The sequence below is a fragment of the Hemitrygon akajei genome, chromosome 7 (genome assembly GCF_048418815.1).
Source record: "Hemitrygon akajei chromosome 7, sHemAka1.3, whole genome shotgun sequence".
NCBI lineage: Eukaryota > Metazoa > Chordata > Chondrichthyes > Myliobatiformes > Dasyatidae > Hemitrygon > Hemitrygon akajei.
In genome coordinates this window covers 23,013,341-23,034,156 of record NC_133130.1, presented here as the reverse complement: position 1 = coordinate 23,034,156, position 20,816 = coordinate 23,013,341, and the positions used below count along the sequence as shown (strand labels likewise).

The following is a 20,816-nucleotide window of genomic DNA, read 5'->3' as shown; positions in this document are numbered from 1 at the left end:
AGTTCAATCAATGGAAGATCCAAAAATTTTTTTACTGGTTATGCAGTTTTCGACTTGGGATGGTCGTGGCAGAGTTCAGGAGGTCATCTTCAACTTATGGACGCTGAGGGAAGAGGGTGGTAAGAAATTGTCAGAAATTGTCTCAGAGTTGAAATTGGTCCATATGTTGTTCTAGAGAATGAGACCCCAAGTGTGGCAACTGGGATCAATATCACAGTCTAAGGCCACCTGCAATATACAGGATCCGTGAAGAGCATTCTAACCAGTTGCATCACCATCTGGTATGGAGGGGCCACTGCACAGGATTGGAAAAAGCTGCAGAGGGTTGTGAACTCAACCAGTTCCATCATGGGCACTAGCTTCCCCTGAATTGAGGACATCTTCAAAAGATGATGCCTCAAAAAAGCAGCTTCCATCATTAAGAACCCCTATCACCCAGGGTATAGACTTTTCTCATTGCTACCACCAGGGAGGAGGTACAGGAGCCTGAAGACATACACTCAGCATTTTAGGCACAGCTTCCTCCCCTCCACTATTGGATTTCTGAATGGGCAGTGAACCCATGAACACTGCTTCGCTATGTCTTGCTCTCTCTGCACTACTTAATGTTTTAATATATTTCTTATACTATATTTTATGCATTGCACTGTACTGCTGCCACGGAACAACAAATTTCACAACATATGTCAGTGATAATAAATCTGATTCTGACCCCATATCATGTTGGGTAACCTCTCAGGCTTTCTTGGAGATTGTCTAATGTAGGTGTTAGTGTCTTGAACAGGTTACGCTGGGACTAGAGTGGGTTTAGGGCCCCCATTGGGAAATTGACCGACACGGCTCTGGTTTCCAGGACTAGCTTAAAATGCGGACAGAAACAGAAGCTGTTGACATTGCCAGATGATTGGAACACTGATTGAATTTTCTGGGGAGCTAAGGAGAAACATTTTTTTCCTCAGGCATGGAATTCATCACATAAGGACCATGAAAACAGAGTTGGTGTTCATGGAATTGGATAGACTCATGGGAGTGAATAATTTGTAAGCAAATAACAGGGAAAGAGAAGGGGTATGCCTCTCTAAGTTAAACCCTATGCATCCGTCACGAGAGGAGGAAATGGCCAGCCAACAAGACTCTGGTGAAGCTGTACAGACCAATCCCCTGCACAACGGATATAATGAATTACAGAAACATTGATCAACTCCAACCAGACCATCGACTTTGGACAATGGAGATGGGAGGTCATCAACGGCCTTCGTTCCACGGGGATCTAAGGGCACCAAGAAGAAGGGAAAAGCCTCCTCCACCAGGAGCAAGCATAGTGTTCACCTTCTACATCCTAACTATTCTGTGACTCTGTAATTCATGACTTCAACAGAGCCTAACAAGTAGCTGTTCCTAAAACAGTAAAAACAGGAGCTGGAGCCAGAAAGAAAGAGCAACAAAGTTCAAGATGATTTTCCACATAAATACTTAGGTGTTTAAGGCTTGAATCTTTTGGCTGTTCAACTAAAAACCAAAAAAAAACTTCCAAAAGCATACTTAAAAATATCAATTTTTATTTTTTTTACATTAATAGGATTCTATGTTGGTATATATTTGGTAACAACAACCATGCATTTTGTTTTCAGAATGTGGTTTTGAAAGTATGGATACTGTGTGCATGGATACCAACCAACGGTACATATAAGTCTGTTTATGAACACTTCATGAAATGCACTGGCCAGTGGGTACAGGGAGAAAAATAACAATATGGGCAGACATGAATAGTTGTGATTTACCATCATAAGCAATTTTGATACAAACTGAAAATTGATGCATATAACTAAAATTCTACTCAAAATTTTCCAACTAAACGACCTTGAACAGAACTATAAAAAAAACCAAGAAATTCAAGCCATATGCAGCATGCATCCAGCAAAAATAATGTTTAAATTTTGCCCTTTTTTGGGGGGGGGGGTGCAGCAGTTCATCAGCTGGTTGTACACTCACAGTATTTATGGTTCATGGTTTTAAACTGTTGCCACCTTAGAGTTAGGTTTAAGTTAACTCTAAAACAAGGACAGAAACCGCTGGAGGAACACAGTGGGCTCAGCAGCATCTGTGGGGGTGAAGGATACGATGTTAGTCCTGATGCACAGTCTCAATCCATAATGTCGATCGTCCCGCTGCCTCCACAGATGTGACTCAGCCCGCTGAGGTCCCTCACAGATTTTCTTCTGCTCTGGATTGCAGCTTCTACAGTATCATAGGTCCTCGTTAGGAACAGAAGCGGCAGGAGTAGGTCACAGCGCCTCCAACCTCCTCTGCCACTCAACTATGTGTTAGGGCTGCTTGGAACTTGGCCCACAGCTCTACTTTCCTGCCTAGTTCCTCATAAATCTTTACCCCTCCTTTAGACCAAACATTTCTCAGTCTTGAGTATATTCACTGATATAACCTCAAGCGCTCTCTCAGGTAGAGAATTCCAAAGATTCACAGGGTACTATGAGAGAGGAACAGGCTTCATTTCCATCTGAAATAGATGACCCCTAATTCTGAATGATTCTCCTATTTTTACCCCCACCAGGGCGAATATCCTTTCAGCATCTACACTGTCAATTTCCCTCAGAACCTTGGTTCTTTCAGTAAGATTGCCTCTCTTCTGACAGCAACATACATAAAATGCTGGAAGAACTCTGCAGGCCAGGCAGCATCTGTGGAGGGAAATAAACAGTTGATGTTTCAGGCCGAAACTCCTCATCAGGACATCAAGCCATTCATCCAAAACCCAAACTGGTGAATCATCTCTGCACTGTCTCTGAAGTAAATGTTTTTTGATCCAGGAGACCTGCTAAGTTCCTCCAGCATGTTTTGTGTGCTTACCAAAGCTGGCTGCATTTTCTGGTTGTGCTTTCATAATGATCTACTCTGCAGCCACAATGGTCGTAGGTATTGCTATCTAAACTCAGAAGCCACATTATTAGGCTTGTTAATACAAATATCTAATCAGCCAATCGTACATAAAAGCATGCAGACATGGTCAAGAGGTTCAGTTGTTGTTCAGAGCAAACATCAGATTGGGAAGAGATGTGATTGGTTACTTTGACCATGAAATAATTGTTGGTGCCAGATGGGGAGGTTTGAGTACCTCAGAAACTGCTGACCTGCTGGGACATTCATGCACACAGTCTCTAGGGTTTACAGAGAATGGTGTGAAAAATAAAAACATACAGTGAGTGGCAGTCTGTGGGTGAAAACGCCTTGTTAATGAGAGAGGTCAGAGGAGAATGGCCAGACTGGTTCAGGCTGACAGGAAGGAGACAATTCCTCAAATAACCACGTGTTACAACAGTGATGTGCAGAACAGCATCTCTGAATGCACAACATGTTGAACCTTGAAGTGGATGGGCAACAGCAGAAGACCATGAACATAAACTCAGTGACCACTTTATTAGATACAGGAGGTACCTGATAAAGTGGTCACTGAGTGCATATACTCCATCCCCTTCTCCACAAAGGCCAATATTGCATTGGCCTCCCTAATCACTAACAGTACATACATGGGGTCTTCCTGTGTTTGTACCTGGAAATGGGTGAACTGGAGGCATCGAAAGTGCAGTCAGTTTCTCCAAGATATTTATAAGAAACTTACGGCACAATATCTATTGATCGTGAACTCAGAATTCACCATTATACAACTTGGGAGGAGACCCTACACAGCGAGGTCCAGTTTCAACTGTGTTGTACTGCCTGGCTGCTACTTCCAACTTATTCTGATAACACTGTCGAACAGACACTGTTTGGTTTTACTGAAGTGCAAGGGAGAAGTGGGAGCAGTGAGTCATGTCTGCTGTAAACAGTGCTGGGGTGGGAATGGGATCTGTGGGTAGCTCATGGCCCAAACACCTGGAGATAGTCCCTCTGACGTGAGGAGTGCACTAGCTTCAGAAATACCTTCATATCTTAATGGTGCCTTAATAAAATGGACAAATAAGTTCCTTGCATTTGGGTGGAGCTTTGACCTCCTATGCTAGCTACAATACTGATGATGTTCCTGATAATCCAATCCGATCAAAAATATTGACCATAGAATAGTACAGCACAGGACAGGCTGTCTGGCTCACAATGTTAGAACACAGAAATCTACAGCGCATTACAGGCTGTAATCTACAGGGCATTACAGCCATAGAAACATTGAAAACCTACAGCACAATACAGGCCCTTTGGCCCACAAAGCTGTGCTGAATATGCACTTACTTCAGAAATTACCTAGGGTTACCCATTGCCCTCTATTGTTCTAAGCTCCATGTACCTATCCAGGAGTCTCTTAAAAGACCCTATCGTATCCTCCTCCACCATCGTCACCCCATTCCACGCACTCACCACTCTGCGTAAAAAACTTACCCCTGACATCTCCTCTGTACCTGCTTTCAAGCACCTTAAAACTGTGCCCTCTCATGTTAGCCCTTCTGTGCCCTCTCTATGGCGGGGTGACCAAAACTGAATGCCATAAAACAAGTGAAGGAAAAAAGTTGGAGAACATTGGAAAATGGGTTGACGTTGTGTTCTACAAGCAATTGATAATAGGACTGCTATTTTATTTAGCAGGTATTTATTAGAGAGCTTTTTTCTACTTGGGGTATAACTGGAGGTACTACTCTGTGCAATGAATAATAACTGGAGCATTATCCTACTTAGCAGCCAGCCCAGTATAGGAGAATTAGCTATAAGTACTACATCACATACAGAGAGAGGAATAAAAAGATGGCCACATCTGTAAAGATGGAGCATCTATTCACAAATGATTATATCCAGAAAGCTTCAGTTTCGGTCTGTTTGAGTTGACATTGTGCTGTGTAGTGTTAATTACATGGACATAAATCTGATGAAAACAGGATGCCCAGTTATAAATGTAGGAATGCCATTAGACATAGGAGCAGAATTAGGCCATTTGGCCCAAGAGTGAATGCCTCATGTCAATTGTTCAATAAGATTTCAACTCAGTTAACTTATATTAAACCCACGTAACTAAGTCATTCCTCTCTGGTCACATAGAGAGGTTATCCAGACCACTGGAAGTCTACTTTTACGTTATTACAGTAAAGTTCTGATGATCCACTATCTCACTATACAGAAATCCCAATGGTTCAACATTATCCCAGAGGGTGATGTTTCCTCACTCAGGTTTCTGATTTCCCTTTAAACTTCCCATGTTTACCGGAAAATTCATTATAATACTGTGTAATGTCTAAAAACAATGAATGAAACGTGTTGGTGTATTAACTGTATCCAATAGTTCATAAAATCCGCCAGTCCAGAAACAGCAAAATGCCAGATTATTGGAGTTTAATAAAGTCCAGTCAATTTGGAAGTAGATTTGATAAACTGTTTCTCCTTACCCAATTCTCAACCTCCTGGATTCTATCTTCCCCCTTTTTACTTCCTGCGTGCCTTACACTCCACTGTCTCTTCCTCAAATAAACTGGTTATTAGTCCTCCAGGCTAAATTAAGATGTTTTGTGTTGATATTTTTTTAAGGTTCAGGCATTCCAGAAAGGTATTTATTTCCAAACGTTGGGCATATTTGGAATTCCAGTCTCTCTCAAACAGTGCTTGAAGTTCCTCGTGAACTGATGTTGGGTCCTTTAGCCATCTGCTCCGTTTGTGTTCAATGACCAGGCTCACCCCGGTATTTTTCATATAGTCATTCCCAACCCAGTCAGAGGTACCTGTAAAGCAGTACAAGAGAAGCCTTGGTTAATGATCCTATTTACCAATCCACAGCCCAGTTATTAAATCATCCGTCAATCAAAATAATCACTTAATAATCCACTCTTCAATCAAGCGTTTCACAATTAATAACTATGTCAAAGCACTGTCAAAGACCCAAAGGATCATAAAACCATAAGATGTAGGAGCAGAGTGAGGCCATTCAGCCCTTCGACTCTACTCCACCATTTCATCATGTCTGATTTATTATCCTTCTCAACCCCATTCTCCTGCATTCCTCTCGTAATCTGTGACACCTCGACTAATCAAGAACCTATCAACCTCAGCTTTAAGTATACCCAATGACTTGGCCTCCCCAGATGTCTTTGGCAATGAATTCCACAGGTTCACCACCCTCTGACCAAAGTCATTCCACCTTATCTCCCACTATAGGCAACATCCTCTCCATCCAGGCCTTTCAACATTCAATAGATTTCATTGAGACCTCTCTTCATTCTTCTAAGTTTTTTTATTCATTTATGGGACATGGGCATCACCAGCTAAGCAGGCATTTATTGCCCATCCCTAGTTGCCCTTGAGGAGGTGGTTCCACAGAGCAAAGGCCCAGGGACATCAAATGCTCCTGTATGACTGTGCCATACTTTCATCCTAACACCATGCAGTTGTAAATAATAACATTGCTTTGTATGAGACACATTTTTCAGTGGTACAAATCAAAACAATTGGCAATAGGATGCCACCCAACACAAAATGCATTAAATTACTACAGAATATGATGTCAAAGCTGAATATCCACTTGCCACACACACCACTGCATTCACTGCTCTGCTGAATTTATAAACTCTGCCAGGAGTCACAGCTAAATATATTTTGTGGGTTCTTATGCCATTAAGTGTTTGCTTTATATCTGAAAGCCTATCATACTTGATCATTTTTACTGGTCTTACAGTACTAAGGCAGAGAAACAGGCCGTTTGCCTCAGCTAACCTGTGCCAAACAATCATTCTGCCTCTTCCCATCGACTCGCACCTGGACCATAGCCCTCCATATCTCTCCCATCCATGAACCCATCCAAACTTCTCTTAAATGTTGAAACTGAACCCACATCCACCACTTCTGCTGGCAGCTTATTCTACAATCTCACCACCTTTTGAGAGAAGAAATTCCCCCTCGTATTCCCCTTAAAGATTTTGCCTTTTACCCTTAACCTATGACCTCTACTTCTAATTGTGGCATCACCTGTGTGAATCTGAAGGGTTAACTCCAGTTATTTAACAGTGCTTTTGTTCAATAGTAAATAATTGTCGGTAACGTGACTTTGACAAATTCAGTATAAGTCTTCAGTTTACTGATCGCTAACTAAAGACGCTTAGATTCCAATGTATAAAGTGCAGCCCATGTTTCATGGACAACAAGTTTTTGCTAAGTGTTCCTTCTTCATAATTTTTTTTGTTTATGACAGACAGCTTGAAGTTGAACACAAATATAATTTCAGACTACTTATCACATGAGAATTTGGAACACACCTCTATAATCAGCCAATTGATCCACAAGGCCAGGCAGAAGAAAGGTGACCTAACAGTTGTCTCGTTAGACCTAGCCAATGCCTACAGATCAATTCCACAAGTCCTCTTCTAGGTTGACCTAGACCACTACCTTGTCCCGCCAGTAACATAAGACATGATCACCGGCTGCCTAGGAGGAATCAAGCTACGCTTCACTTCAGCCCACTTTATAACCAGGTGGGAATACCTCCAAAAGAGGTTTCCAACCGGCTGTCCCATCTCCCCCATCTTGTTTGGCATGGGTATGAACCTCCTCATATCTGCAGCAGCAGACGTAACCCAAGGCCGGTGTTGGAGCCCAGCATTCGACAACCTGCAGGACAGTTGTTCATGGATGACATCACAGTAACCATGTCCAAGCAAGATGGGTATTGCGAACCCTGGACAACGTCGCCACCTGGGCTAGGATGACTTTCAAGGCCAGGAAGTCCAGGTGCATGCTGATCAACAAGGGCAAGGTTACTAGCAATTTCAGTCTTCAAGTAAGGGGAACTGTAGACAGCATCCCAGTGTATGATGCAAGTATCGCGTGGGAATTTGGAGAAGCAAGAAATTAACTTTTATTGAACATAAGATGTTTAATTACATAATAGTGCTGATGTTTAGCAATAGTTCAACTAAGTTAAATATGTTTTGTTGATGATTTTCATTTGTACTCTGTGTCTGCTGCTTTTTGCTTAAGTGTCCAACAATAATCAGCCAGCGTTGATGGATTCCAGTTGCCCTGATACAGTTTCTCCATGACTGCAATGTCCTGGTGAAACCTTTCACCGTGCTCGTCACTGACAGTGCTGAGATTTGCAGGGAAACTGTCTAAATGGGAATGTAGAAAATGAATCTTTGGTGACATGTTGCACTTCATGGTTCTGTTTGCTTATTGTCAACCTGCTGCATGTAGTTTGGTGCTCTGTAGTTGCCAAGAATATTTTCAACAACACCCTTCAGTGCTTTCCATGCAATTTTCTCCGGTCCCACTAGAAGTTCTTTGAATTGCCTGTCATCAACGTTTGATATGTGGACCAACGAAAATACCTTTCTTAATCTTGGCATCAGTTATTCTGACTTGAATGGTTAATTGAAATAACAATTATAGGTGATTTTTGAAAAAAAAAGGCGCATGATGGGGAAATTTCATGGTGATTTTCATGATCAGCAGCCAGAAATCTATAAGATCCATGCAAAAGTATTTAAGAAGCAAAATCTTTGTTGACCAGTGATATCAGTGAACCGAAAGGTGAATGAATAAACTGTAATCAACTTCACTGCAGAGAAAGACAAGAGAAAGAACAATTGTTCTCAGTGTTTTCACCACCTCTGTACAAACATCAAGGCTACATCATGTTTTATTAAATGCCATTCAGACAATTGAAGGCCTGGATCTTGGGTGCAAGTCTGGATTGAAGATACTGCTTCTCCCAACTAAAGCAGGAAATTAAAGCTGAGGGTATGACAGGGCACCAGCCATATCCCTTGCACATGTCGCTTTTGACTCTGACATTCAGAAAATGCTTCTCTCTCTCTTCAGTGTCCATGGCAGCAGGGAAGATGGAGCCAGAGGGAAAAGTCTTCAACGACACAACTGCTACAGACTCTGCTCTGTCTATACAGCAGGGGTTCCCAACCTTCTTTATGCCATGGACCAATGCCATTAAGCAAGGGGTCTGTGAACCCCTGCTCTAGAGGAAACCAGGATACACCATGGGTCCCACAATTGGCACCAGGTCAGGGTCATGAACCAAAAGACCCCAGGAAGGCGTCAAGGACACGTTGTCAGTGGTAGTTTTGCTAATGAGAGGTAATCTTGCAGTGTGGGATTGTGAAAGGTATGTGACTTTTTTTTTACATCTAAGCCAGCATTTTTTTGGATTGGGCAAGAAAATCATCCTCTCTCCACATCCTAATCAGAACATTAGTAGTATATTTCCACCATAGCAGTAACCAACCACCTGAGCCCACCCAGGTCCCAGTGAAGGAAACACCCTAGTTTCTGGTTCTTTGAAGCATAATGCCTATTGTATAGATTTATTTAGTGATACAGTGTGAGGAGGCCCTCCTGGCCCTTGGAGCTATGCCACCCCACAACCCTGATTAACCCTAACCTAATCACAGGACAATTGACAATGACCAATTAACCTACCCAGCGTGGTCTTTGGACTGTGGGAGGAAACTGGAGCACCCGGAGGAAACCCACACATTCCATGGATTGGGCACACAGAGACTCCTCACAGAACGGCGCTGGAATTGAATAGCAAACTCTGGAATGCCCGAGCTGTGACAGCATCAAACTAGCCACTATGCCACCGTTCTTCACAGAGGAATTTTGTACATTGGACGCAAATGTAACCAGTTTGTTTAATTCAGCTCTGCTCACTGGGAGTGTAAAAAAAGATTTATATACCATCATTAGTACCAGATAATAAGACTGAATGCAAATTAGTTACAGCACGGAAACTGGGCTCATTATACCATCACATATTTGCTGATCTTTTTTGGCCATTACCACTCATCCTATTTGTCTTCATTAGGTCTGTAACCTTCCAAGCCTTGCCAATGTAAGTGCCTAAATGTCTCCTAAATGGAGTCATTATATCTGAATCCATTTCCCCCAGCTGTGAGTTTCAGATATCAACTGCTCTCTGGGTGAAAACCTTGCCCTTAAATCCCCTTTAAGACATCTTCCTCTGACCTAAATCCCTTGTCTGTAACACCTCTTCAAGGGGGTGAAAGTTCTGACCGTCCAACCTACCTATGCTTTTTTTAGAATTTTACATACTGTCAGGTCACACCTCAGCCAGTTTTGCTTCAGGGAAAACAAATTCGTCTTATCCAATGGAAATGAATAAACAGCCACCTACTTCCTTACTTCCCAGTCCTGAAGAAGGATCCCAGCCCAAAACATCGACGGTGTATTCATTTCCGTAGATGCTGCCTGACTAGCTGTGTTCCCCCAGCACTTTTATTTTTATTTAGAAATACAGCGCGGAGTAGACTATCCACACTGCCCCAGCAACCCTACTACCCCGATAAACCCTAACCTAACCGCAGGGGAATTGACAATGACGCATTAACCTACCCGATACATCTTTGGATTGCGGGAGGGAACCGGAACACCCGGGGAAAACAAATGGGGAGGAAGTACAGAGACTCCTTACAGACAGCGCTGGAATTGAACTCCAAACTCCAGAATGCCCGAGCTGTGATAGCATCACTCTAACTGCTACGCTACTGTGGTGCCCATGTCTGTTGCTCTGGATTTCCAACATCTGCAGAGTCTCTTGTGTTTTTCATCTTATCTAGTCTCTCTCCATACCTGAAGTCCACCAATCCATGTAATGTCCCAAGTGAATCTCCTCTGCGCTCTCTCCTGTGCTACAACGTCCTTTCTGTAATGTGACGATCAGGACTGCACACAATACCCCAAGTGAAGTCTAACCAGTGTTTTGTAAAGTTATAACATAATATCTCGAATTTCTGTGTCATGGCCTAAGGAGACAAGCCTGACATCGGCCTCCTTTACTGTTGTGCCCTCTAAGGCTGCCAGTTACAAGGAATTTATGAATTCGAATCCCAACCAGCAAGAGCAGAGCTAGATCATTTGGCCTATTGAGCCTGCTCCGATATTCCATCAAGGCTGATTTATTATGTCTCCCAACCCCATTCTCCTGCCTTCTGCCCATAACCTTCAACGTCATGACAAATCATGAACCTATCAACCTCCACTTTAAATATACCCAATGACTTGATTTCCATAGCAATCTGTGGCAATGAATTCCACAACTTCTCCAGCCTCCGGCGAAAGAAATTCCTCCTCACTTCTGTTCTAAAGGGACCACCTTCTGTTCTAAAGCTCTGCCCTCTTGTCCTAGGCTTCCCCACTATAGGAAACATCCTCTCCACATCCACTCTATCCAAACCTATCATTACTCAATAGCTTTTAATGTGATACCCCCCCCCCCCCCCCACTCTTCTAAAACTCTAGCGAGTACAGGCCTGGTGCCATCATATACTCCTTACATGTTAACCCTTTCATTCCTGGAATCATTCTTGTGAACCTTAGCTGGACCTTTCCAATGCCAGTACATCCTTTCTTATATATGGGGCTCAAAACTCTCACAATACTCCAAGTGCAGTCTGACCAATGCCTTATAATGCCTCAGCATTACATCCTTTCTTTTATACTTCAGTCTGTTCAAAATGAATGCTAACACTGCTTTTTCCTTCCTTACCACTGACTCAACCTTCAAATATCTTAGCCCCTAACTGACTTCATGCATCACCTTATGTTGTTAGGATTACATTACTAGCAGAGCAATTCTGCTAGTAATAGAAATTCTGCAGAGCATAAAGCAGCATTATGTTTGGGAATCTGAGTATATGGGGCTCAAGATTCTTAGAAATGTTGGATCAGAATTTCAATGGGATTAATACCAATTCCTGTCTAAATGACTAAGAGCGCTATAGATTATAACTCTACTTAGTAATTTGTAGAATGTTAGTGAATTATTGCAGCAATGAATTCTCTAATGATCAAATCATAAGGAGTTCGTGATCTCCCTTTTAAAGTAGTTCATAATCAATTTACTTACCTTGGGATTACAGTCACAAGGAAGTTTAAAGATCTCTTTCGTGAAAATTTTGCCTATCTTTCATATACTATAAAACAGAGTCTGTTACAATGGTCACCCCTATCTATGTCTTTGGTAGGTCGTATCAATGTTGTTAAAATGTATGTTCTCCCTAAACTTCTATATTTATTTCAATCAATCCCAATTTTTATTCCTAAATCTTTTTTTGATTCCTTAGACTCTATTATTTTGTCATATCTGTGGAAAAATAAATGCTCTAGAATTAATAAAATTTATCTCCAAAAATCTAAAAAAGAGGGTGGCATGGCTTTACCTAACTTTCGTTTATATTATTGGGCAGCCAATATACGTTGTGCTACCTTTTGTTCTTTTTTCCATGGCCAACCCGAGTGCCCTAATTGGGTGGCAATGGAGTTGAGTTCCACTAAAGATTTATCTATCTCTGCACTTCTTGGCTCTGTACTCCCTAGTAGTTTGTCCAAATTAATTGTTAATCCTCTTGTTAGACACACTTTGCATATATGGGCTCAGTTTAGGAAGTTTTATGGTTTCCATGGTTTTTCCATTTCCAGCCCTGTCATACATAATCACCTTTTTTTACCTACTACGTATGATTCAGCATTCCATGATTGGTATAGGAAAAGCATTAGACATTTTGAAGATCTTTTTATTGATAATCGCTTCGCATCTTTTCAACAGCTCTCTGCTAAGTTCAATCTGCCTAATGCTCATTTTTTTAGATATCTCCAAATTAGACACTTTATCAATCCTTTAATTCCTAACTTCCCTGTAATGCCTGAGAAAAATGTTATGGATCTATTTCTTTCTATTAATCCACTAGGTAAAGGTTTAATATCATTTATTCATGATAAATTAGCATCCTTACGGCGTGCCCCTGTGGATAAAATTAGAATGGCTTGGGAGCATGATTTAAATATCTCCTTATCTGATGAGACTTGGGATTCGATTCTCAAATCGGTTAATTCAACCTCTCTTTGTGCTCGCCATTGCCTTTTACAGTTTAAGATTGTTCATAGAGCCCATATGTCTAAATCTAAACTATCTCGATTTTACCCTAACATTAATCCTCTCTGTGATAAATGCAAAAGGGGTGAGGCCTCTCTCATTCATACGTACTGGTTGTGTCCTAGCTTGGAGAAATTTTGGAAAGACGTCTTCATAACGTTATCTTATATTCTGAATCACCACCTAGAACCTAACCCTTTAATTGCTTTGTTCAGTTTTTTGGGTGAGACAGATTTAAGTCTGAGTTCGACTAAATGTCGAATATTATCTTTTGCCTCTCTCCTGGCTAGACGTTTAATCCTCCTTAGATGGAGGGATGTTGCCCCGCCCACACATGCTCAATGGCTTAATGATATTATGTCCTACTTAGACCTTGAAACAATTCATTATTCAGTTCTTAATTCGGATACAAAGTTCCATAAGGTCTGGGGACCTTTTATTGAGTACTTTCATAACCTTCCTCTTAACTAAGGTTTTTTTTTTCGGTCCCTTGCTTTCAGCTCCTTTTCTGTTGGTAGTAGGCATTAATATCTTCTGTTGCTAAGTGTATTTACAGTTTTGGGGGTTTGAATGTCCTGATGTATACTCTTTAGATTGTGTTGTGGTTGGTCTGGAGTTCTTTTTTGTTGCGAGGCTTGGGGAGGATACTAATTTTACATATCTTCAATTTGGGTGCTTTCTCAATTATCTTCCTTTGTATTATGTTATTATTGTATGTTTATTTTTGCACTGTATTAATGTTCTTCATTTCGATCTGGGTTTTTTTTATCTGTAGCGATGTAGAAAATGTTTCAAAAAACTTTTAAAAAAATCATAAGGAGGTACCATAAGACCTTAAGACAAAGGAGAAGAATTAAGCCATTCGGCCCACTGAGTCTGCTCTGCCATTTCATCATGGCTGATATATTATCCTCTCATACTCATTCTCCTGTCTTCTCTCCATAACCTTTGACACCCTTTTGGCACATAAAAAGGCCCTTCAGCCCACTGAGTCTGTGCTATCCATCAGTTACACAGATCCTACATTAATCCAATCTTTATTTTTTAAATTTTCCCCATGCTCTGATCATCTTCCCCAGATTTTCATAACAGCACTACATATTAGAGTCAATTTATAGTGGCCATTTAACCTAACAGCCAGTGAAGACCCACAGAGTCATAAGGAGAGTGCACAATCTCCATATAGAGAACACTTGAGGCCTGGACTCTGTTAAGTTTTTGTAACTCCAAAACATAAAGCTAACTGAAAGAAAAACACAGAGCCAGGGATAACATGTATTAGTTTTGTTTCACTTTTTAGGGAGGCACGCAAATATGATACGGTGGCATGATAACGTGTGCCATTCATGTACTTCTACATATAACCCATAATGAATTATGTAAACAACAGAAAATGCATAATCAAACAATATATTTACAATATTACTCAAATATTATTGAAATATTAAACACACAACACTCCTCCCTGCTTGGCTATAAACTCCAACTCAATGTAGAATGCATCTCAACTTCCTACACAGTATACTAGATAATACAACTACCACACAGACTTCCACAGTATAGTAAACTTTAAACTGTCCCATTTTGGCCTAAAGATTTAATTGTTGTGGAGAATTTCTTAGTCTTGTGCGATAAAAGTTACTTCTGGTAAGATGGCGGTGCGTTTGATCGCAGGGCCTTTTATGGAGTCAATCAAAGGTGTTAATGTCCTTTTAAAATGTATTTTTTTATGATTGCAAGACACTCCTGGACATTAAGAACTTCAAGTCCACCCCATTAGCAAAATGCTCATTGGCAGAGAAACTGAAGGAGCTGGACCTTGTGCGGATTGGACAAGGCGACAGAGGAGTCGGTGTGTGAGGGAAGTGTGCAGTCTAACAGCGAGTGATCATCTTAGTCACTTTCCTTGTGATCGCAGGACCCTCTTAGACATTGTTAGTGTGGAATTCTGCAAGTCTGGTTCACTGATTTAGTGGCAGATGGCAGGGGCGGACAACAGGGGAGCTGCGTGGCCTTGGTTTTAGTGCGGACTAGGCCTTGAGCCACCACGTCACCTTTTTATAGCCTCCTAGGAGAGAGGCAACAGAGTTGGCGCCCTCTGCTGGGAGCAGTGTGGTGAAGTGTCCAAGCTGGAGTCCATGTTGCCCCGGCAGAGTTCGCTGAGCAGAAGTCAGGCTGTATTGTGATCAACTGCAGACTGCAGCAACATTCATGGATTCAGGGTCTTGGACTATATTTTGTTTTGTGTGTTTTTTACTTATGTGCTTGCTGTCTTATATGCGCTATATGTGAAGTGTGTGACTGCTGCTACATTAAGTTTTGCACCTTGGCCCCAGGGCAACACTGTTCCATTTGGCTGTTTTCATGTATGGTTGAGTGTAAATTAAACTTGAACTTAATGTCTTCCCTGACAAAGAGGATCCCTTTGTTTGGTAGGAGAGACTTGTAACTATGAAACGATCTCAGGTTCTGGGGCCTCCTCCATGGTGGTTGTAGGAATTGATTCTGGGACTGCAGGAAGTGGTTCTGACAGCTGTGGACACCTTTCTTTGTCAACTGTCTTTGCTCTCCTCAACTTGTTGATGTGTCGTCTCCAGATGACATCAGATGCAATCGCCACTGTGTAAGAGGGTGGTCCAGTTCTGTCCTTAATCTTCCCAAGTCCCCACTTTAGATCACTTCTGTAGACCCTCACCAGGACTGTTTGCCCAGCAGTGAAACATCAAACCTCCTTGTTTGAGGAGCTCTCAATTTGTCTCAGCTGTTTGTCCTGCATAGTCCTTCTGAGATTGGGTTTGAGGAGATCCAAGCACGGGCACAAGGGATGACCCAGGAACAGCTCAGCTGGTGGGTTGTTGGTTGAGGAGTGTGCTGCATTGTGATATGCAAGAAGAAAATTGGCGAGCTTTCTATTTTCAGTGTCAGTGTACTGTGGTCTAACGATGTTGGTCGTAATGTGTTCTTTAGACTCTGAACAAACCTTTCTGCCAAGCCATTTGCAGCTGCATGGTATGGTGCAGATGTAGTGTGTCTCATCCGTTCATTTTCAGGAATGACTGAAACTGTTCCACCACAAAATGTAGTCCATTGTCACTGACTAAGTGTTCTGGAATACCAGTTCCTAAGAGGAGGCTTGTCAACGCATCAGCGGTGTGCACGGCGGCTATATGGAAGGCTATTGGGAATACTTCTGGCCACTTTGCAGCTGCATCCAGTACAATCAAGAAATTTGTGCCCATGAATAGTCGGGCAAAATCCACGTGAATCCTCTGCCAGGGCAATGCAGGCCTTTCCCGGGGATAGAGAATCACTGCTCTTGGCATCTTCTGGATGTGTTGGAATCACACACTGTGATGGCAAGCTGCTTGATCTGGTGATCTATCCCAGGATACCAGACCATGCTTCAAGCCAACACTTTCATTTTTTGCCAAGCCTAGAAGCCAGGAACGTAGCTCCTCCAACACCTTAGCTCTCAGTTTGGATGGTATAACAACTCTCAATCCCCACATAAGACAATGCACGTCAAGGGCAGGTTCATCTTGGCATTGGTAAAAATGGGGGAATGGGAATTTCTGCTGCACATCCTGGCTCTCCTGAGTTGCCACGTAGACCTGAGGCAGTGTGGGGTCCTTTCTGGTTTCTCTTTGGATCATCTCTGCCATAACAGGAGAATTTTGATTTACATTAAGGAGAATACATCAAGAGGAGTGTCCTCTGGAAAATTTTCAGTTATTTCCTTTTCCAAAGGTAAAAAGTACAATCCATCAGCATTTCCAAGATTAGTTGTCCTCTAGAATTCAATCCTGTAATTATATCCTCCGAGAAACAGAGCCCACCTTTGCGTTCATGCTGCTGCTGTTAGTGGAACACCCTCCTGTGGTTTGAAAAAGGACGCGAGTGGTTGATGATCAGTAATGAGGATAAGTCTCTCCCATACAAGTACCGGCTGAAACATTTTACACCCCAAATTAGACTCAAGGCCGTTCTGTCAATCTGAGTGTAATTTTTCACACGTGATGCAAAAGCTATGGGGTGTTCACTTCCATCACTCAGTACATGTGACATGACTGCCCCTGTACCATAAGACAAGGGGTCACAGGCAAGTTGCACTGTACGATGCATAATGTGTGAGTACAGATGTCACCATTCCCTTTACCTTTCGGAAAGCCACCTCACACTGCTTTGTCCATTGCCATTTCTTCCCAATCTGTAATAATGAGTTCAAAGAGTGGAGCACAGTAGCCAGGTTTGGCAGGAATCTGTTATAGTAATTAACAAATCCTAAAAAAAGACAGCAACTGTGACATATCCTTTGGCCTTGGGGCATCCACCACTGCTTGAATTTTCTCAGCAGACTTGTGTAAAAACTTATGCTTCAATGGGGTGACTACAGTAAATGATGCTTAATATAAAGAATTCACACTTGTGTTCTGAGCCCATAATCTTCAAATTCTTTTAACACTGTATTGGGATTTTGGAGATGTTCCTTGTCTTCCTCAATGGAAACAATGATGTCATCTGGGTAACGTGGAGTGCCTGGGCAATCTTGCAGCATCTGGTCCATAGCTTTCTGCCAGGATGCAGATGCAACTCCAAAAATAAACCTATAATAGTGATAAAACACTTTGTGAGTGTTTATGGTAAGAAGCGCTTTGGACTCTTCTTCCATTTAGTAGGCCAAAGTCCACTTTGCTGAAGTGTTTTCCTCCAGAAAGGTTTACAAAGATATCCTCTATCCTGGACAGAGGATATTGATCTACTTTCAGTATTGTGTTTATGGTGACCTTAAAATCACCACAGATCCTGACAGACCCATTCTCCTTGGCTACTGGGACCATTGGCATTGACTATAGGCTCTACCCAACCTTGAAAAGAATTCCTTCAGCCTCCATCAAATTCACTTTATCACAGATAGTATAAGGAACCAGACAGGCTTTGTAAAACTTGCGTGTGGTATTTTCACTTAATACTATTTTAACCTTGATATATTTTGAGTTTTCCAGTACTATCCTTGAACACCTGTGACATCAACCAGTACCTTGCTTCATTCGTTTTCAGTTGACTCTATTGCAGGAGATATGGTGTGTAAATAGTGGATGGATTTCCAGTCAAGTTGTAGTTGTCTCAGCCACTCATGTACTCACGTCCCCACAATGCTGCCCCCCTACCTGTTTTTACCACATACAAGCCCAATGTGCCTTGTTCACGCACGTGAATGCCATTCCCACACGAGTTACCTCTTCTCCAGTACAAGTTCTTAGTTGGATATCTGCAGGCTTCAGTGCAGTATCTTTGAAATGGTGTTCAAACTCATTTTGTGGAATGACTGAAACAGCCGAGCTAGTCCAATTCCATTTAAATTAATTTGCTGTTCACTTCTGGTGTAATCCATATTCCCACCCCTCCGGTCTTCTCCTATCATTTCGCATTTTCCCCTCCGCCTCCTACTTTCAAATCTCTTACTATCTTTCCTTTCAGTTAGTCCCGACGGAGGGTCTCGGCCCGAAACGTCGACAGCGCTTCTCCCTATAGATGCTGCCTGACCTGCTGCGTTCCACCAGCATTTTGTGTGTGTTGTTGTTTGAATTTCCAGCATCTGCAGATTTCCTTGTGTCTGCCTGTCTCTTGTTAAGTTTCACATTGTAAATCTCAAGGCTACCGGTCCTGTGTTACACTCATCATTATCAAATTTTTCATCATCAGCATGCAGATCAGGGCTCCTTCTGAAACTGCAACTTGACTTTTTATCTTTTCCTATTCCTGTGCTGTCCATTTATTTTTCTCTGCCCGGCAGGCTTTTTTGTATGTGTCCTACTTCGTTTCATTTTCTGCAAGTTTCACCTTTAAACCTGCACTGGCCTGGTGTATGAGAGTCCCTGCCACAATTTGTAATACAGTTTGTTTGGCCAGGCAAGCCTCCGTCCCGATTCTGCAATTTTATTCAGGCTCACTTTCATTTCTGACTGCAACTCAGTTGTGTCTCTGTCTGTTATTTCCATTGATACAACAATTTCAAATGTTCTTTTAAATCATAGTTGGTCCCCAGTTTGGAGCTTTTCTTTAAATGCTTTTCTTTTGTAAGGTTCCACAAACTAAACGATCTCTCATTGCATCAATAAGCCCATTTCTGAACTGACACTGTTCAGACAATCTCTTCAATTCAGCCACATATGCTGAAATGGACTCCCCTTCCTTTTGATTCCACTAAATCATTCTGCAATCAACAACTGTTTCGGTTCTAAATGTTCCTGCATTGCTTTCACAATACCAGCAATGCTCATTTTGGCTGGTTTGGTTGGAGTAGTCAATTCTCTAAGCAAACTGTACGGCTTTCCATTCGATGCACTCAGCGAAATGGGAACTCGTTTTGCTTCAAAATACTGCTCAATTCGTTCAGTGCACAACATCCAGTTATCCCTTGATCAATCAAACTCATCTATCTTTCTGATGTAGCCAGTAACTCCTGCTTTTTTAAAAAATTTAGTGCACTCATTCATGCTCACTGTTTACAATCCCATGAATTTCAAACATTTTCTGCCTCTTTGAACAAACTCAACTATCTCTCTCCTTTCCTAAAGAAACCATGTAGTGCGCTTCAACAGGCAGGTAGTCGTGTTGGGTTCGTTTTAAAACTTATTCATCACCACTATTAAGTATAGTAACTACAAAGCAGAAAACTAATTGTAAAAACAAACACCAAGCTGTTAGTTTCGTTTTGCTTTTCAGAGAGGCATGCAATTATGACATGGTGACATAATGATGTAACCTATTCATGTACTTTTACATAATAGCCCATAATGAATTATGGAAACAAACAGAGAATGCTTAATTAAACAATATATTCACATTATTACTCAAATATTACTGAAATACTGTATTAAATACACAACAGATTCAAACCAGGTCCCTGGCATAATGAAGCAATGGCTCCATAGTTCATTTACCGTACCACTCAAAACAGTGACTTTAATTTGGCCAAATTTAGATAACTAACCATAAAATCTGAAAATAACAACAATACAGATACAGATTCTGATTCATTTTCATGTATTTATCGCATTTATTTTTTTTTTACGCAGAGAGTGGTGAGTGTGTGGAATGGGCTGCTGGCGACGGTGGTGGAGGTGGATACGATAGGGTCTTTTAAGATACTCCTGGACAGGTACATGGAGCTCAGAAAAATAGACGGCTATCGGTAACCCTAGGTAATTTCTCAGGTAAGGACATGTTTGGCACAGCTTTGTGGGCCGAAGGGCCTGTATTATGCTGTAGGTTTTCCTATGTTCTATCTAAATTAACACAGACAGTGAAATGCATCATTTCCAATAACAACCAACTGGATAAGCTGGGGGCAGCCCACAAGTCTGCCCCCAGCACACTGCTGAATGTCGCTGGCCTTCGAGTGTGGAGGAAGGGTCTAGACTCCGGCTTGACCTCTAATTCTTCTACATCTCTGTCCCTAAACTGTAATCTGACTCCTAATTTCCCTCTCTGTTCCCAAAAGCCATCCCTACAAACTTAAAAAATAATTAAGTTTGAGCCATAACCTCAACGGAAAACGCAACTTGACCAGAAAAAAAGCACATTATACAGTAAGATAATTAAATCTAGCATAAAAGAAATGTTTTGAATGTTCTTGCATCTAAATAGCCTTGAAAATGGAACACAAAGGTTTTGATGAAACCCGTCTGCTGAACATTTATAATGTAAAAGAAAATCTGAAATATTCTTAATCATGTATAATGATGTTAAAGGCTGCATACTCTTTGCTCTTCGAACAAATTAAATGTTTAATCCTTCAAACAGCTTAAGCTTGGTGGCTATAAAAACAAACTCTGCCAGATTCAGTGTGCGGACTGGAACGAGTACTGAAGGTTGTAGCCAGTATTCATCAATCACCTAAACTGCTTGTTGACAGAGCAATTTT

At 41.6% G+C, this 20,816-nt stretch overlaps 1 protein-coding gene across 1 annotated transcript in view; it reads right to left on the bottom strand.

Moving 5' to 3' along the window:
- Window positions 1-1,542: 1,542 nt before the first annotated feature.
- Window positions 1,543-20,816, bottom strand: part of LOC140730289 (inactive phospholipase D5-like) — a 168,183-nt gene continuing 148,909 nt past the window's right edge. Inside the window, exon 10 of the mRNA XM_073050499.1 lies at window positions 1,543-5,711. Within this exon, the coding sequence (XP_072906600.1) occupies window positions 5,485-5,711 (227 nt within the window). The 3' untranslated portion in view covers window positions 1,543-5,484. The remainder of the gene's footprint in view (window positions 5,712-20,816) is intronic.